General features: G+C 35.7%; 1 protein-coding gene across 1 annotated transcript in view; it reads right to left on the bottom strand.

The window, feature by feature from the left end:
- The window catches only part of NPAS3 (neuronal PAS domain protein 3), a 644696-nt gene that overhangs the window by 322981 nt on the left and 300528 nt on the right, over nt 1-21187 (bottom strand). Inside the window, exon 4 of the mRNA XM_067295593.1 lies at nt 12205-12287. Coding sequence (XP_067151694.1) covers nt 12205-12287 — 83 coding nt within the window. The remainder of the gene's footprint in view (nt 1-12204; nt 12288-21187) is intronic.

Below are 21187 nucleotides of genomic sequence, written 5' to 3'. Positions count from 1 at the left end.
TGCACTACTGCATCCTAAAATGCAAACATTCGCAGGTGCCCAAGGAGATGCAAATAAGAATCCCTACAATGCCCTCAACGCCAACACCAGGGACTACAGCAGGCAAGAAGGTGGAGTACCTTCTGCTGTCCTGCTGAACCCACCCACAGGTTTGATCTGGACATTGTTTTACAAGTCTACAACTGCATGGTCAATTAAAAAATCATATTTTTTGTGTGCCAACTGCAACACACAAAACTGGCAACTTGCAAGAAATGGGACACAGAAGAACATGGAAACATGACTTTCATTTTCAGGCCAATTAGCTATAGGTTTATAATAAAAAAAACAAGTATTTGTTCTATTTTTTTCTGATAGACCAATCCAACATTGTGTACTTAATAATTTGAATTGATTCCTACCTCCAAATATACATTTTGATAAGTATTATTTATGTTTAAGATAATATCTATCCCTTTTTCATCAAAGGGATTATCATAGTCTATCTCTGATTTTTCTTGACTACATAACTTGTAAAGGATGGAAAACCCTGTGCTTATCATTACTGTTTCAGATGTGTAAAGGTAATAGTTAAAAAACAGAAGAACAAAAAGAAAGAAGCCAAGCTCAGCAGCACATTCTTTCAATGAGATTATTTAAGGTCCCCAATTTTTGTTCTCAGAGTTAACAGATGGCTTGCTTTTTACTTCTGGGATTGTCTGCTGACAGTATACTTTATATACTAAACCAGTAAATTCCAAACTACAATAGAAATACATTTGTGCGTAAAATCTTGGTTGTTTTAAATACTGAAGCACTGTGTACCGTCTTTGAGTTTAAATCTCACTTAAGTTGTCTTCTTTGAGACTGTTCAGAGGATATCTATGAGTCTTTACAGGTCTGTTGCATATTAGGCCTCTATCCACAATGTTTGCTTTGTTTCATTCATTTTCTAAGCTAACATGCAGCCTATGAAACATTTGCTGATAGCCTGAAGAAAGCTGACCAGTTAGCATTTCAGCTAACATTTTTTTAAAAATGTAAACAACAACATACTCTTATCAATGGACTATGAGACAGCTGCTACAGCAAAAAAGGTGGCCTCCATAATGGTGACTGGGAAAGACAACTCCTGTTCTCCGCTGCAGGCCATGCTTGAAAGGTGAGGAGGACTTCTGAACTCTAGACACAGACACACACCCATCACAGAAATTTTTCTCTTAGTGTGTTCACTCTTTTCCTAAAGTGTGCATTAAAGACAAATAATACACCACTTCTGTGCTAGAAGAAAGATTAATGAAGTCATAGATTTTAGTTGAGAGGAAGACATAATTAAAGGGAGGAACATAGAACAAATACTAAGCGCAAAGCGAGACAATGATACACATTTTAAATCACTATCTAAAATATATAAGAAGGAAAGTATTTACAACTCAGAATAAACCTGAATTCAGTCAGCCACTATCTAAGAGGTATAGTCCTACAATAACCTAAAGGGATACATATAAACTGTGTTCTCCTTAAAATAGAGAAAACATGAATGAAGGAAAATTCATTGGCCGAGTGCTGTGCATAATTAATGAACAGAAATCAGTATTGATTTGCATCTTATGCAACCTTATTAAATGTTCCCCAGAGAAAATGTGATATAATGTAATTGTATACAGTTTCCATACTTCTGGAAATTTTGTCATCTGTGTCCACGCTCGCCTTTGTATTTTCTGTACAGGTAGAAATTTTAATACACTGACATTTTAGCAGCAGCTAATGGGAACAACCACTTTTAATCAACTTTTGAAATAATACTCTTCAGAACACCAAGTATGACTACAAGACTGGCTCATTTATTTCATCAATATTTGTACTGCCTTAAATATTATGTGTTTTAAAGTCTGTGCAAAGGTATTTGCACTTCCAAGTAAAATCCAGGGGAGACAGAATTCTATCTGGGGCTCTAGCTTCTATAGTAACATTTAACCTCCAGCTTACATTTCAATATTTAATTTTTGTACTTATTTAGACCTCATGGTTGCAAAGAAAAACATGAAAATGTGACCAGCAGGTAACTGATACAATGTAGTAAGTCAGAGTTAAAAGCAGCCTGAAACAATAGCATTTATATGAATCTCAACTGTTTGTTCTCCAATAAAGGGCTCTTTGAATGCAGACTGCAACATTACCTGTTGCCAGCTCCTGTGGAAAAAGAGGGCACAGTACTGCCGTTCACTTCCATTGCAGAGGTGGACAAAGGTGGGAGAGGAAAGGAGATACTGAGCTACTGAAGTTGAAAAATATTTAATTCAACCGTTTTCCACATTCATGTGCATGCACGTATGATCTTAAAACTACTAAAAAAGGAAATGAATGAAAATGTGCACAAGTTTGACCATTTACTGACACTAAATACCATGCCTTTAAGGAGAAATGTTTCAGATGCATTAAAGGATTTTTAAAGACTATTTCTAGTGCTTTTTGTTTCCACTAGGTCTGAAATGAGGAATACAGTTCTCTTTGAAACTGTCATCAGTGAAAGTGGAAACAAATATCATTGTTTACTTGCACAGCTTTCCCATGAAAAAATACTTTTCCCCAATTCTATTTATTTATATAAAATCAACCCCCTTCTTTTCCTTTCTTGATGAATATTATGACTGAAATAAAGAAACAAGGTATTCTGAAACCAAGACACTTACTGTCCTCACCTGTATCTTTTCAATCAGCATACAAGACACAATTCTTTTTGGTGAACCCACACATTAGTTTATGCTGTCTATACTTTTCAAGCCACCTTCCTTCAAAGGAAAATAGGGCTAAACCCCAAATCATAGCTGAATGTAGTCTCCATTAACTACAGTTTTATTGATGTATCTGAAGAAAAATTCCTCCTCCAGCACCTACAGGCTGCAGAGAGTCCTCCATTTCTGTTAATGACCTATTCCCTCTGACTGATTCAATACAGCCCACTGGCTACGGAAATGACAACACTCAGCAGGTGACAACCAAACAGTCAACAAACAGTGCTGAGATATGTCATTTTCTTCAAATACTTTCTCAGGAATTAAATAACACTCTATGGTATGCCGTATCCTATTCAGCTCAAATATTTCTTTATTAAACAAAACTGCATGCATTTATATGCATCTGCCACAGTAAATGCAGATTCAAGCATACTGCTTCAAGCTTCAGTTGCGAAACAATTCGATATTTCCCACCCCTCCCCCAGTCTCCTTTTAACATATAACCCCTTGGGCAGCAACTGCTAGGATGCTGTACCTTTGACATAACTCCAGATTGAAAGCACTGCCCTTACGGATCCAATCCAATGCATTTACTGTGACTGGGACAGATTGGAGTATGTAAATTAGCACCTTTCAAGTTTCCTGAACCCAGGAAATCTTCTTGCCATGTGTTCCAGCTAATGGACCTGAGATGTCCCTTTTAACAATGCTGTCTGTGCAGTTCCTTTAACCTTTTCAGATTCAGACCTAGCCTTTTGTTCCTAGTTCTTTTTAGAAACATCCAACATTTCAGGCTAATCTCTTTTATAATTTAAACCAGTGTAAAACCAGAGCCATATCATAGCATTCAGTGGCATTTACCCATGTTTAAAGTGCAAAAGTAGCATCCAACAGTAAACAGAGGCCCAAAACATTACAATTTCTATTACAGACATTTTCTACCCCTTTCAGTTTCAAATTGCTATCATTACTCTCAATCACTTACACCATAACAAAATGCACAATTAGATTACTAAAGATCTAAATAAATGAATATCAGGTATAAGAGTTGAACATTTTATTACCAGAGAATGATCTCCTGAGAAGAATAGATTATCAGTTTATTAAGTACTTGGAGAAAAGACTGGCGATCAAACTGAACAGATTCCTATGTAGATTATATATTTAGCTGCAGAAAGATGAAAAAATTATCTATCCTTAAATCTGAAGCAGAAGACTGGTACTGGAGGTGCCTTATCCCTGGAAAGCCATACTGCAAAGCTGAGATAATAAATCTTTTCTACTTACTAGAGATGGTTCTTTTCACAATATACGAGCATTTACACTATTTTTCTGCCTTTATACTGTGTCCTGGAGTGGTGTTCGAGCAGTTAATAACTGGACATTTCATTATTGTTTCCAAGTAGATATTGTCTATCTTTTTCTCAAGATAAAACTGTCAACACCCTGACAATGTTCTGCCCTGTTCAATTTTTGTTAAGATTTTGTTCTTAATTATAATCCAAATTATATTCTTCGGTCCTGCCCAGTTAGAAATTATATTTTCTTAGAATGTTAGGCACTGCTCTGTGTATACATAATACTACCTTCATTTATATCATAAATCCATCATTTTAGCTCAGTTTACCCTAGGACATTACAGCATCCAATTTATTACTGTTATCTCACTATGCTTCTGAATGACTAATTTGAACTTTATACAATTGCCAGCTTTTCTGGATAAAACACTCTTGCATGCTTAATGCCTTTGGTTTTGGATAGAGACATAGATTAAATGCCTACTTTTCTCCCTTTGTGTGTGAATTTCTGGACTGCACTTCGTTGAGTGCAACTGTTTTTTTACCTTGTAGCTCTGAATGCCAACCTCAGGAAAATACTGATGATAATAGGCTGTATGTTACATAGATGAGGTTCAGATTCAGAATTTAAATATGCAAAGACAACTACTTGTGTGTCTTAGAGAAATCATTCCTTCATGGAGGTCTATATTATCTCCAAATTCGATTCTCACTTCTTACGCACCCATTCTATCTTGTTGCATCACAGACAGCTCTTCCCTGCCAAGAGAAAGTTTGGGATCACTTTGCTGACTGGTTTGATCTGCAGCAACTATTTCCTCCTAATTCATCTCTTCCGCTTTATTTTGCCTACTGCTGCATAATTTAACCTCTACTTCTTCTCAATACCATCTCTCTTCAGCCAGCACAGACCTCTGCTCTCAAACACATCCTAAGTTTTATATGTTTCCTCATATTTTCCTGGTTTTGCCTTCCTTTGACACATGCTAACATAGGTCTGTTAGTAGTCTGTTCCCATAACCCAATACAAAGTGTAAGAAACTGAATGGTCTCCTTCATCCTCATAATGTCTATCACTGACATCATCATTAGCAACTGCCCTCTCCACAAACCTCCAAGCCAGCAGTAGTCTTTTCTGCCAGCACCTTTTTTAGCCTGGGAAAATCCTCTATATATTCATCAGAACTACCATCTGCTGCTTCCTCACCTTTAGTCTTGTGTCACTATTTCCATGCTCACCAGCGTTACGCAGAAATAACCTCATTATGTAATACTCAGAGTGACTGAAAATAGCAAATGAAAAGATAAATCTTCTCCCTAATATTTTATAGCACTCCAACATTCTTCTGTTTTCTCACTTTTTTCACTCTCTTGTCAGATGGAGCTCCCTGTAATAATTCAAATATTGGAGGAAACTGGATTTCTACTCAGTCATAGCCCACCCACCTACAGAACTACCTCCAATTTAATGTCAACTTGTACTTGTTTCTCTACTGGTTATATCTAACTAAAATGCCCTGAAGTTTTACAATGCTCAAACATTTGCGGGGGAAGAGAAATTTGAAAACCATGTATTTTCTTGTTCAATAATGATTACCCAAACTGGTCAATTTTAATTCCTAACAGCGTGCTTACAGTCTAAGTATTAGAACTTGTTACAGGAAAACATTCTTCTGTTTCTCCATCACATTGTTAACTGTGTGCAACTCTTGCACCCTTCATCAACTTTCATTACTGCAAAATGTAAATAACTTGCTCTCTTCACTAATCTTTCCTTTGCCTTAACAAAAAAGACTCACAGGTATTGCACAATCTAAACTGCTTGCACGCTTATCATGCATATTTACAATGCATGGAAAACTTTACCCGCATACTCTCCAGCAAGACTCTTAAGGCTTTAGAATAAAGAAGTAGTCTCACTGTCTTGCTATATTCTAGGTAGTTATAGGTAACCAGCAACATCTTTCAGACACAAATAAATATTGTAGTGAAAACATAAGGTGAATTCTTTCCACTTTTTGTCTAAGTCAAGCTTGATGGAATACCATTATCCTTTCAAAAGTGTAACAATGCTGCAAAACATAGTAAGAAAAATGGAAGAATATAACCCATTCAGATGACAGAGAAAACATTCTGATATGGGACTTTCCTTCAATTTGTATATTTGTTTCTATAACTTTTTTATTTGATAGCACCCATTTATAATCCAGATGAGAAAACTGCATTAATTGAAGGGAAAGTGGAAATGTTTTCATAATAACAACTTTCAATTTTTCCAGAACTGGTTATCTATGGGAGAAAGTCCTTTGTTTCGTTTTGTAACTATTGAAGTATTATCAGTATTTCCTCCAAGAGTATCACATATCTGATTCAATCTATTATATACAGCTATTACACACCTAAGAGAGTGTGATGGGATCAGCATCTACAACACAAGCATAAATATATCTTTCTTTTAGTTTAGAACAGCAGGTGGATGGGGTAGTACCCATCTGCAAACAGAAGATTACCTTTTAGAGTGATCACTCAAAGAGGGGAGATCCTTATTCATTTTCCTCTTTTCCCCAAGGAAGCATAATCTTATCTTACATGCATCAGAAGATAACCTGGTCACCAGGATATAGTCTAAGTCATTCTATATGGTTATGGCATCACCTGAAAGGACTCACTAGGAACAAGAAATGTTGCCTCTATACTGGACATTTCTCACAATTAATAAGGGACCCACTCCAAAGAATAGTAGTATCCTATGTTGGCATATAGGGCATGTTCATACAGTTGCATATTATTACACTGCTGGATCCATTAATAAAAAAAAAGTAATGGCTATTTTTCTTTCATGAAAATAAAACAATTAGAATGAAGAACATTTATCAAAACTGAAAAAGTTTCTCTACAAATCAGGATAAAATTATTTTAAAAATTATAAAAGAATATGATGAAATCTTTACTTCTACATTTGAGGACACATTATTAAATAAAAATAATTAAATATAAAATACATAAACATAAAATAAAAGTTTTGCCAAGTTTTGCCTGCATAGCATTTTCACGTGTTAACTGAAAAATAGATTATCTGTGCATTTATGTTTGTGAATCAAGAAGTAACAACAGATTGTTCTTAAACTCCCTGTGAAAACATGCAATGCCTATATTTAATTGTTTGAAATGTTAGCAATACGTCAGGCTTCTTACGTACATGGATTGTGCGTGTTTTGTTTGTTGACTTTAAATATGGAAAAGCTGAAATAACATCAATGGGTCTAATAACTTGTGGTGTCTCCAGGGGTTGGTAAAGATGATTAAAACTCCATTAAGTTGAGGTTTCCAGTGGCAGTGAAAAGGACTTGAAGTATGTGTACAAAATACTGGATTGCTACTATTCATGGAAAGCAAGGGACCATTGCATGGAGTAAAGCCAAAGTGTAGCATTTAAGCCATAGGTGGCTTCCAAGCAGTTTAAAAGCTTCTACGACTACATTACATAACCAAGTCTGTGCTGCTATGGAGTCTGCTAGCAAGTAAGCAGGGGCTTACAGCCCTTGTAAATACTCCAGATGACTTTGCTGGGTCTTCTTGGATGCAACTGCACATCAACTGCAGCCTGTCCTCTCTGCATTGTGAGCCGCTCCAAGAGCTCCACTTCCGGCTATCCAAGGTCTGTGTTTTGTATCTTGTGGCTCTTGGCTCTGTGACGATGAAGAATATGGCCTATAGGGTCAACATGTTTGCACTGAGGCTCTCTTTCCTTTCAGCTTCATAGCAACCTGATTTTTTGCTCTTTGAATCTGACACAGTAATTGCTAAGACCTTCCTTCAACACAAAATGCTTTCTTAATGGCAGAAAAAGGTACAACCTAAAATAAAAGGGAAATGTGTCTCTCAAAATTCCTAAGATGACATTCAACAAGGCTTGGGGAAAGCTTCTAGGAAAGTAGATGAGACACTTTATGGCATAGGTGGAGAATTCAGTGATTGTCATCCACTTGCAACCACTTGTGCACAGCAGATCTCACTATGTGACTGGTTCATGGGATTGTTGGTTGGGCTTTTGACCTGTTTTTTCCTGTCCAGTTCACTAGTTCAATTCTATCAATTCTATCAAGTACATAATGGGCCCATAGCTGGCCAGTAATTTTAGGGGCCTAGCAGAGAGCAGACGGAGCATTTGCTCTGTTTTTTTTCATCGTTTTGATTTTTCTTTTTTTTGGTGAAAATTTTAGTAGAAACCTCCATCACAGTGGTCATTCAGCACAATGATCAGTACTAAGCCTACCAAAAGAAAAAAGAAAAATTACATCTTTATTTGACTCAGAGACTTCAGTATATCTCTTATGTAAGGGTTTCTGTCACATCAAACTAGCTAGAGGCAGGGCAGTATATACAACTTAAGACAACTAGTGTCTAAGTTATTATGTATGGCAATATAATGCTATAGGAAAGCATTACAATTTCTTAACAGTTGAATAGGCAGTGCTGAAGCAAAGAATGCAATTATTAAAGTTATCACTCTTGTATGCAGGAATACAAAATGTGTACCATTCACTACAGTTCAGAACACAGTTCTATTATTATTACTAATACCATCTTTTGATCCTAATCTGACTTTAAAAGCTATCCCATAGCGTTTAATTCCAAATATTTATTCTTTAAGAGGCCTTGGTATTTTTTAAGGAGGAAATATTTTTTAAAATATTAAATTTTATTTGAAAATACTGTACATTTTACTTTTAATTGTTTTACAGTTCAAATTGTAAGGTGCGCTCTTTTTTGTTCAAGAATTTTAAAAGCAACTAATTTAAATATGCAAAATTATCTTGAGTTGTTCATACGTGAACTTAAAAGCCATGCAACACAGGAAAATTAAGTAATTATGCCTCCAAGTTATTTACTGCAATTAAGCTCATTTATCATATGCAAATTAGTGCAAACTGGTCTCATTAGTTACTAAATTACTCAATATGAGCTGAACAATGTAGCACTCCAGTTTGTAATGAAAAATCCCTGTAGAGGCAAGCAGTATCAATTAAGCTAATTTGCATATGCAAATATATTCACTAACTTTCCCTTTTCTCTATATTTAGTTCTACATTTCCTGATCATTCCTGATTATATGGAGAATATGGGGTTACTGACCCTTTTCCATACCTCCTCAATAGTAAGAAAGTTAGAGGAAACATCGAGGGACCTAGTATAAACTGATCATCCTCTTGCTAACATTTACAACCACTTTGAGCCAAATTTTTTAATAACAGGTAACAGAAGTAATTTTTCACTGTATTTATAAGTAAATATAAAATATATACACAGACATGTAAAACTGAAGATATCTTTACTGAAGCTTACTCTCATTATAACACCACTTTTCAAAATAAGAGGAGTGTAGAATGTAACAAAGCAGAGTTCAGCAAATCAAAACACTTGTCAAAAATTAATGGACATATTCTTGTTATCTGTTTTTTCCCCTCTTTTGCTACTGTTCATCATTCAGGAGTTTTTAATTGGACATTTAAAAGGTTTTTTGCCCTGATTGTGGAGATACTGATAACTGATATAACAGCATTCAGGCATTTCTGTTTTGGTGTTTTTTTTTTTATGAGCACTCAGTGGATAGTTTCTTCGGCTACAAACCTGCTGTGGAAATTGTCTCTTCAGTATGATATACAGCAATTGTCTGTGGCTTGGAATTTTTTGAGACAATTGACTGAGACTACTTGCTTGTAGAATCAGGATGTAAAATATCACAAGGTGCTCTTCCATTTCTATATTTACTTCACTATAAATAAACTATGCTCACTTTTGAAACATACCATATTATGTTCTTGTCTGTCTATCAATAAATTTTGAAGTATCAAAATATTAGGAAGATTAGAGAGCCTCCTTAATTTCTGAGCTTACACTTAACCCAGTCTTCAAAATATTAACAGCAAAAGGGATTACACAAACTAACTATTAATTCAATTTCCTCAGATAGCAGACTCCAAAAAACATAGGTATTCCCAAGGTATAATTATTTTGCAAGGTTGTTACCTCACTTTCAAACAACACTTACCACAATACTGCTTTAAAAATTATTTCTAGGAGCAATACCCTAAATCAGAACTTGTTAGAACAGTATTCCATTGCAGAATCTGTCTGACTGTTGTTTTACAAGTCATTTTTTCTTCTGGAGATTTTTTTTTTTTTTACCTATAATACCACAAGGCAGTACTCTGAAGTTCCCGCAGATTTGTTACAAGTGGTGCATTTGGATACTTGACCCAGACTTTGCTTCCAAGTGTTGATTACACCGCTAAAATAAGACAAACTTGCAACCATTATTAATTCATTGTGTCCTTTATCCATCATAACAGTCTATTCTCTCTTAAATGTCAGAGCAGAACTTCCCACTATCAATTTGGCTAAAGATTAATGGGAGTAATTTGGTAAAAGCACCACCCTCTCTGAAAAGGCCACACCTCAACAGATATTCAATACAATATTGATGGTGATTTTGACTGAAAATCCTCAGTTACAGATACAAATGCAGTAGAGGTTTTTTACTAGTGCTATGATAAGGTTATACCTGGAAAAGACTACAATTTATCATGTATCAGTAGAAAAAAAAAAGAGGCAGGTGGGGGCATCTAGCTTAAGTAAGCAGTAAAATTGTCCTAAATATGCTTTAAGTGAAAAACTCAAATGTCAAATAGTTTTCAAGGTAGCCATCTTCGTTTTTTTTCCGCATATTAGCTAAATGAATCATATATTCATACAGGGTCATCCTTAATACCTAAAGAGTTTATATAAATCAGTTTCAATGAGGTTTTATGTAGATATTTGTGATAATACATATTGTAAAAAACATACCTTTAGGATATATAGTGCACATTTATATATATTCAAAGCAACATGCTCACAAATTACACAAACTGAAACATCACAAAACTGCTGCTTATTTATTCATTTTCTCTACATTTATGAGAAAGTATAATAGCATTTCTATCTAATATGCAAAACAGTGGCATAGATATCAGTGCAGATATCTTTGGTACTGTAACCGTAATACAAGCGTTTACTCACAAAATCAAAAACTTGAACTAGAGCTCTGCCAAGGGTGTACAGCAAATCACTCCATTCATGATCTTTGTTTCGAAGAGAAATTCATTCTACTGGTTAATTTCATGTTTTCCTAAAATTATCTTTGTTGCTATTCTGCACTTAGTTACCTTAAAAAGATGTGAAAAATCTGACATTATCCATAGTGCTTTTGAATGTCACAGCTGAGGTAGTACAGAGAGCTACCTCTCAATCATTTCAAATTAAGTGGAATATTTCTGATGATAATATCCTAATTTACCTCTCTTGTACCTCTCAAAAGGTAATACACCAAGCAATATACTTGCATTTGGAAGCTGTGTACACTGCTAAATAAGAGCAGTTATTCAGTGCTGCACTTAGAAAAGACTAGATGTAAAGGCTGTTTTTTATTTCCGTAGTGCTGGGTTTTTGCCTTGCTGACAAAACACTTCACATTTTGCTCCTAACTGCTTCTGCTCCATGTTTGATTACTGCAACCTAAGAAAGGTTGTAGTAACCCTGACAAAACAAAACATGCATAAGAATGTTTCCATCAGGTCACTTTTTTTCAGTCTAATCTTCCTGGAATATAGCTACTTGTTCAGTGTGCCTAAATTCTTTAAGAAATCTCAAATTAGTTTTTATCTCACAGTTAAGGAGACCTAAGAGGCATGCTGCTGCTCCTCATTTTTTCTCACTGCAGATTGTTGCAAATTTGTGATATACAGTCATGACAATTGGTCCATCAGGTAGGGAAGTGGTGCTCATAAACCAAAGAGGGGGGAAAAAATCTAAATCTGTACATGACCCAAGGAAAATAAAATTACCAACACAGAATACTCTTTTTGCACACACATACACACAAATACATACAGTCATTCTGTGAGCAAACAGCTACTGCACAGTGCAAAACAACTAGACTGATTCATCTAAATTATTATAGCACAAATAATACTTGCCCTCCCTCTCATTAAAATTCTCCCAATCATGGGCTTTCTAAAAAGAAAAAAATACGGATTTGTAAAAAGTCTCATTAATATAAGTGCTGATAACAACAATATTCAAACTACTGGCAGAAATATGACTGGCTAGATTTATTTTGATTTTTCTTGGAAAAGCCATTTTTTTACCTGTAAAATATGACTTCCCAAATGTGATTCAAATACTTCAATGGCAAGGGCACTGGGACTTCTCCTGCGCTGGGCACCTATAACTGAATAAAAAACAATTATGTTGCAAGGTCTGCACATTCACTTCTAATGCATCCCTGATCACAGCACTGGACATCAACTATTTAAAGTTTTGCATTTTAAACACCAGGGTTAATTTCAAATTTGCCTTGCATATAGTAAGTAAACTTGCTACATAATTTTCAGTGACTGAAATTTTAAGCAACTCAAATTTTAAGCATAAAATAATTCTTTTTTTAAAAGCTGTTTAAATGTCCAGGAACTATGGAAATGATGTCCCAAGTCCTTGTAGAAGGTTTTTTTGTACATAGTGTTGAGCACATGCAGAATTTAGTAAAAAATAACATTGAAAAAGACTCATAATATACATGTTTTGAAATACGGGAATGAGAGCTAAATATTACTCAGCAATTAGAAAGATATGAGAGAGATTTATCTGAACATGTTACTTATTTGAAACTGAAATGAAGTAAGCACAACATTAAAAAGTCATCATTTGTTAACAGCCGCTCTATCACGACAGCTGAGATAGCAAAGTTATTCCTAAGTATGAGGAAATATTGTTGTATTACAAATATCACTGTTAGCTGCTGGAAGAGGTACTTGAAACTACAGCTTCTACTCTTAAAAATATGTGCTTTAATAGTACAAAGGAAGTAATAGGCAGCAGTGACTATAAAACATACTGAGAAATCATAAAACTGAACTTTCATTAAACTCTATGCTAGGAGCACAAAGCCAGGAAGTATGAGTATAACCAAGAGGAGGCACCTACTGCAAGCTGAGTTTTCTTCTTAGGTCCAGATTATATTTGCCGCATGACCAGAAAGAGACAGAGAATGGAGAAGAAGAGGGCATAGGGCTGGAGGAACCTTCCCTTCCTACTGTATCTTTGTGCCAAAGCCAGGCATATACACAGCAGAGAGAAGAGGTGAAGTTCATTCTACGCCCTTTTAAAGCATGCACAGAAACATTTACGTCCAAAGATGCTGATGGTCTTAGGTCTCTGGAAGCATCAGAACATCAGTGCATACTGCTTTCTTTTCAAGGCACCATCTGATTCAAATCATTTAGCAATGAAACTCAATAATAATATTTTTAATAAGAAACAGGAATTACAAAGGAACCACCCAAACAAACAGAATAGATGACTGCCATTACTGAACAGGCTAATTTAACACCAATGAAAACAAACTACAGAGCAACAATTTTTAAGTCTTCTATGATACTGGCTGCCAAATATGATATCAGTAAGAGAAGATACATGCCAAGTAATGATAGTCATATTGACTTAAAAATGGAATATTGCTCCTTATTGATGCTCCATGTAATCTCCTTGCAGGAAATTCTAAACTATTTATCCCGGGCAAACAGGTGGCTTCATTGCTAATAGTCAGGCAATAGCTCATAATTGCAAATGGTGACTGCTTTAGACACGATATTTTCTGAGTCCTTTTCTTTTCTCTACAGGAATTCAAGGACATAGATGTTAACAACTTAAGAAAATAAGTCTTCTTCAAGACTACTTCTTTACGGTGCAACTAGAGTTGCTAATGGACTGATATGATCTAGCTGTTTTTTAACTTCAGTTAGTGTAGTGACTGACCAGACATGTCAGCATAGTATTATGCTTTTACTGGCTTTAGGTACTTATTCACTCTTCTATTTTTCTATATTAGTCTTCTGATACTAAATCATTTTGTTTCTCTTGGCATTCTCTTTTCCATAGCTATTTACAGTAACGCTCATTTCAGGAAAAAAATCAGAGCATCTTAAATTTGCTAGCAACTTAGACTCCATTAATTTTTCCTTTTGCACAGACTTAAAGATGACCCCTGCTTATTCCTTACTCTGCCTCCAGATATGTTATCAAAGGTTTGCCTAAAGTGGAGTTGTATCTACATTTCTAAGAGAAACTTTAGCTTTAGTCATAGGACTAAACAAAATATATGGCTTTGTAAAGATCATCAGTGTTCCCATTATGATTGTTATCAGCTAGCAATGTGTTTTGTACGGTCACTTCACTTATAATCTTCCAGAAACAAAACAAAAATTCACAGGTTTTGTATCATTAGGCATTGTTTCATATTAGTCTCTATAATAACACTGCAATAAGTAGAAAATAACACCCCCCCAAAAAAACCACAAAACTCCTGACATGCTTTAGAAGGTTTCATTCTTCCATCTAGACTATGTTAGATTTTCCCCGCACTGCTTGAAGACATCACCACTCAGAATACATTACCACGCAGAATTCATCTTCTGATTAATTTTCTGTTTCCTGCATTATATCACTCCCTTACAATCTACTGGCATTTTTATATGAATCCATCATATTGAATATTGCTTCCAATTCTATGATATTAATTGTCAATTGCAGTTTTTTAGCATGTGAGTTTCATAACATGAATAAAATGCATGAAGACAGTGAAACACTATTTTTAAAACAGTATCTTAAACTTTGAATGCAGTTTACTAGTAAAAGTCATCAGTTCTTCCTGCTTCAGACACTCTCAGTCCTATAGTTTAAATGAAAGCACTTCAATGTCAGTGAGTTAACTGCAGAAAACACAATAGGGCCAGATCTTAGCTTTAAAATTTGTCGGTTAAATTGTCTAAGAGTCTATGCCTGAATCCTAATGGTTGGTATATACGTACATAAATATCCTGCAGTATTTTCATGCTATTCAATTCATTGCTATTTTTATAGCACTAGAACATCTCTTGATGTATGTGTTTTGCACTCACCCAGGTGCTATGGGGTTGTAATGACAGTGCCCAATTTTACAAAAAGCATAAAGATGTTAAATACAGAAACATTATGCTTCTGGTAGCCATACTGCAACTCTCGCTTTTTTGGTAACTGAATACACGTCAAATATACACTTTCTGTGTTTCAAGACAGCCCATGTTTCACTATCATTTTTAGTATTTTGAGGAATGAGACAAGAATATTGAGATAATTCCAGAACAAGGAAAACAGACTTATTTTCCTTGCTCCTCTGACCTTATTGCCTCATCATTTTACTTATTCTAGCTTCCACAATTTCTTGATAACCATCTGCATCTGAAAAAAACCCACTTTTGGTATACAAATGCGTATCACATTGATACATTTCAAAAACATGGCAATCTCACAGTCCAATCACAGCACAAAGCCTCTTATTTGTACTGAATGGATCGCCGGCATGACAATAGATGAAAGGAAGACAAACACTGAAATGGTTGGATTAAAAGGCAGGCCACAATTTTATTTTATTATAAAATTTTGAAACATAAACTATAAATGCTGAATTGGCTTCCATCACATAAGCCACAGCCAGGCATCTCTAAATCTCTCAGCCTGTGGATGGAATCATCAGCAGCCAAAGCTTAGCTGCTCACAGAAATCTTGGAAAGCAAGGGATTTAGGATTTATGTCATAACATCTATAAATCAAAGTAGCTCAACAGTCTCCAAAGACCTAAAGATCTTTTTTAAAAAACGTGAATTTCTTTCAAAATGTAGCTTCTCTACAGAAACAAAGTATTGGGTACGTGGGGTAAATTTCTTTATGGACAAACAGGAAGTAAGGAAAATTAGGATGTGGAAAAGGCTGAAGTATGGGTACCAGCTGGAACAAGAGTCACAAAAGAAACAGATTCCAAAATTAACTGGAATTAAATTAAATTCTTCTTCCAAGCTCCTCCTGTTTTAGTAGTATGAACAAACTTCTCTAAATAGGCTTTTTCACATGTGGCCATATTTTTCACTGTGTACATTTAATCAACAAAGTTTAAGGTTTTAATGTACAATTGTTGTGTTTAACAAAAAAGTTGGCTGAACCAATATTTCCATTAAACACTGACTATTGATAATGACAAGAAGAGAGAAAGATTGTTTTCACATATGCACTTGTACTGCTGGAGTAGAATCACAGAATCGCTGAGGTTGAAAGGGACCTCTGGAGATCATCTAGTCCAACCCTCCTGCTCAAGCAGAGTCACCTAGAGCACATTGCACAGGATTGCATCCAGGTGTGTTTTGAATATCTCCAGAGAAGGAGACTCCACAACCTCTCTGGGCAACCTGTTCCAGTGCTCTGTCACCCTCACAGTGAAAAAGTATTTCCTCATGTTCAGATGGAACTGCCTGTGTTCCAGTTTGTGCCCGTTGCCTCGCGTCCTGAAGCATCTGTCTACTGAAATCTTTTATGACAATACATAGCATTGGACCCTGAATCTTACCATCCAGACTGGCATGTCTATTCCTAGCACAGGATTACTGCATAACAAGCTATCAACATGGGAAAAATTCTAACTGCTAACTAATTCCTCTTTAAATTTCCTCCCTCAATGACTAATCTGGCTATGCATGAGGTGAAGGAAGAACCACATCCCTTTCAGTGTGTCTTGGGGGCAGTCTAAGCATGCTTAATGCTATCTCAAGAGCAATTGCAATTGTGGTAGGAAGAGTCAGAGACTCCATGGGAAAGAAAAATGTGGACTGCCTAACAAAGATTTCCATGCATCCTGAAGAAACAGGATTTCCTCTTAAGAATTTCTACTCACTTCTAAGTTATGGAGCACAGAATGACCAAAGACTGATGTCCACTGCGACTTGCTAATAGAGAAGACAGAGCTCTAATGAAGCAGAAGCAGTATTGCTTGATCGCTAGGAGTCAAAGCGTACCACAAGCACAATATTAAGTTTACTCTAAAATAACACATGATTTTTGTGAGACTTTTCATGTCTCCTCTCAACATCAATTTGTTTTGTGGAATGTTTTGTAAAATTCAGACTAACAGTTTTAAAGTTGTGCTTACTTTTAAAGACTGTTCTGAACTTTTTTTTTTAATTAATTCTTCTGAATTGTTATTTACTCATAAAGGCCATTTCTCAATTAACCCCCCAAATCCTTATTTTTGTATTCACTTTGTTGATTTTTTCTGAGGATCACCTTTTTGTATGCCTGGAAGCAAGGGCAGAAGTAGGGCCATCCTGCTATACCCTTTTAGGTATTCTGTTGTCTGGAGATTTATAAAAAAGACAGCCCATGTTTCACTTTTTGATCTTGAAGAACTCTAATTATGACTGCCAATAAAGTCAGACTTTAATTAGCAAAGCCAGAGCAGACCTACGTAAATATAAATGTCCATAAACACCCCACCAAAAAGAACATTGTGTGTTTTATTCATAAAATACGTAACCAAAATCAGGCTAATTGAATGAAAGTTTCACATAGAGTTGGTTAATATTTCTGCCTGTATCAACAGAATATATTTCAGATGAGAGAGCATAAGAAAAACAGAAGTAGTATCATCTGAATTGTCAGAGACAACAGTATGTACAAAGCAGTCCACAGCATGTGTGTGACTATAATCGTTTAAGTATACTTCTCCAGAATTTAAAATATTTTTTTCAAAGTAGAAAAAGGCCTATAGAAATTATAAGACAATTTCCAATACATTTTTTGGTGTAAAATAGACTCTATATCAAAATTGATCTTTCTCTGTTTCTAAGGCCAGCCCCAAATGCCCATGAAATAATAATGTAGGTGAAAGTGATAACCAGGGTGGTCCCACAGGAAGCAGTGAGATGTCAGCTTAAAACCTTGGGGCTTTCCCATGCAACATAACAAATAATTTGGAAGTGCTTAAAAGCTGTGTTTTAGAAGAGAGAGGGATACTGACTGAGGGCCAAAACGCATGGCAGAAGATACAATATCTGGGAAGAACAAGTACAGCCAACATTAGACTCAGGAAAAAAGGCTAGTATTTAGGTATGCTAAAATCCACAGAAGTCTTTTATTGTTTTTAATTCTTTTACTCCACATTGAATATCTTGCTATGGACATATTTTCTTCCACTGATTGTTCTTTGCCACCCCATTTATGACTGAAGTTTTGAAAGAAATCTCTGGTAAGAGTCAAATTCCCCACCTGACACACATGTTGAGGACATAAGGCAGAGATGACATGCATTCAGATCCTGATCTAAAGTGAGATTGAATGATAGGCAACCAGCATGACATAAGCAGAGATATTGCCCTCTGATTTGGAAAGGGTACCCAAAGAAAGTAAATGACGGGTCACCAATTTACTTTACCGTAAGCCATCATGAAATAAAAAATTTAGGTCTCGTATAACATCCACCTTCCCAGATGGGTAGAAGAGGAAATAAATCTCAGCTGGAGTTGCAACATATGTGCAAAAGTATTTTATCTTGGTTTAGTAAAGCTATGGGATTCATTAATGCTGTGCCATTACCAACCCAGTATCACAGCAATAAAGTATCAGAACAAATTTGTCACAAAGGACTACGTGTAAGATGCATAATGAAATATATGATAATCAACTTACGAAGCTAACAATGGCATTTCAAATCTATTTTTTGTGTAGGCGAATGCCTATTATTCTAGATGTCCATCTTCCAGTCACATGTATAGAGCATTTATTCATTACTGGAGAGTCCATGGTTGAGAAAGTAAACCAAAACTTTCCATGGAATAACAAAGTAGTTATCAAGAATGTACTGGTTAATTTAAGAAAATGTTATGTAACACAATGATTACAGGTGTGTTTTATTACTTCCAGTAGTTCATCTACCACACCTCACATAAAGCTCCAAAAATTAAAAGCATTTTTAGTAAGATTTGTTTTTCAAACACAAGTTGTTTAATACTTAAAATATATTTTTTTAACTTTTTCTTTAGCTTTTTTTAGTTTCAAGAACTTAGAGATGATCAAATTAAACTGCGTCCAAAAAAGCAGGAAGTACTGTATCACTTGTTAACTGGACTGGAATCAGTAGATTTGAAGATGCATTTCTCAGAAATAATGTGTCCTCCCCTCAGAAATGATTCAAAGTCAACGGAAAAAAGAAACTAGATAAGTGGTTATCTTGGTGCAAATTTTCATCCTTTTTATAAGACTACTCCTTCCCTAATTATTTTCATCTGCTTTATTTGCCCTTTGCTGTGTGTACGTGGGGGAGGGAGAGGGAGAGGGAGTGGAAGGGAGAGACAAGATTTCTCAGGTCCTAAATATTCTTTTCTGAATTTCTTAAAATTAAAAATTTTAAGAATGAAAGTTAAACACACTTAAAATACACACTTAAAAAAAGTATATTCAAGATTTCAGTATTTTTCACTTGATAACTAAAATAGCATTGATTTGAACATATTTGTTCACTTTAAGGAGTGTATTTCAGAGACTTTTCTTTTCACTGTGAAGGATGAAGGCTTTGCTGTGTAAGAATTTCCAGTCATCTCAGCAAAGCAAGTTCTCCATCTGTGGCTGGGGGAGGGAGCACTGGCCTTTCTCCCACACTGTAGTAGTTACTATAGGAACTATTGTGCCTCCTTCAAAAGGGCTACAGACAGGGTGATTAAAATTCTTCATGGGAGAACCCCCCACTCTTCTCCTTGACAATGAAATTCTTCAGCGAGAGGGCTAAGCCTCCAGCTCAAGAATGACATCACCTGAGGGAGTAATGTGGCACAGAGAATCGCCACTGCTTTAAATTGAAGCACAGGGAAAAAATACAAGGGCCTGTAGACTCTTCAGTACTCCCGCTTTATTTTCATCCCCTCCCATGAAATACAGGAAAATTGGGCAAAACCACCAAGAACCAGGAGGAGGAATAACTTCACACATTCTCCACCATATAAAGTACAATGACAGAAGGCAAAGAACATCTTTTCCATTATCACTATCAGTGGAAGCAAAAGAACTGCACCATCAATAAAACAATTCCAGGTAACTACTAGCATTCACTCTAGCCATTAGCTCCACTGTAAGGCAACAACCTGTGCTTTGCATGGCGGGGAGGGGCCAGTGTCTCTGACACAACTGAATTAGAGCTGCCACCCAGGATCAGATTCACTTTATACTGGTGATTGTACAAATATTTACAAAGACACTGCCTTTTGCTCCCCAGATATACAGTCTAGGAGAAGGAGGAATTATACATGATGTAAGAATAAGAATTCTGATCCTAATACAAACTATTTACTTATATTCCACTCCCAGAAAAAGATATAGTAAGAAGCAGATAACTCCACCTATTCTTCAATCACAGGTCAATATTATTAGATTACATTACATTAGCAGTTTCGTGGTAGCAGTCTTAAAGAAAAGAGGGAAGTGGCTTTACATTTCAGCACAGAGAGGATGAGTCACAAGAAGGGGTAATGTAGAAGGAAGCACAAAAATGTTTCAGAAACTGTCAAAAAACTGTATGGAATAGCTGAGAAAGTGCCGGTGAAAGCAGCTGCAAGTAAAAGATACTTTAGATATTATTGTACCTTTAATGAAATTGATTTCATTAATTAAAATGAGCTTCCCAGGAAATACAGTTGCTGTGAAGAAAGAGGAAAGAAAGTCTGCAGAAATATGGAGGAGAAAGAGGCAGAATAGAGGCAGATGTTGGAGGCAAGAAAGGGAGACACAAAGACAGGGTGAGTTGCAGAGTTAAAAACTTGGGAATTTGCCAATGGTTTAGATACATGTCAACCATCTGAGATATTTGGCTCCAACAGAAAACTTCATAAACATTATGATATCATGCAGAAATTCCTTCAAATTCTCAGTTTCCCCCAAGAAAAGTGATGAGTATAGATTACTTATCCAGATATAACGGCAAGACACTTAACGTTTTGAGTAATAGTTCTCTTGCTGTATTTTCAAACTAGTATTAAAATTCGTCTGGGAGGAAAACTGCTGCCACCCCTTTCCGGCTTCAGTGCTACAGAAATTGTTAGCGTCACTGATTCTGTTCTCAGAATGAGGGTAGGGTATTAACATCAAGTCAGAACAGTGTTATATAGTGTCAGACTATACTTGCTGGTAAAACTAGAGGCCTACATCTGTTGTCTTGCTTTTTTTTTCAGTCTGATCCCAAAGGTTCATGTTATGACATTTGTAACATCTGCTACAAATGCG

The sequence above is a fragment of the Apteryx mantelli genome, chromosome 4 (assembly GCF_036417845.1).
Source record: "Apteryx mantelli isolate bAptMan1 chromosome 4, bAptMan1.hap1, whole genome shotgun sequence".
NCBI classification, from domain to species: Eukaryota; Metazoa; Chordata; class Aves; order Apterygiformes; family Apterygidae; genus Apteryx; species Apteryx mantelli.
This window is presented reverse-complemented; position numbering and strand designations above follow the sequence as displayed.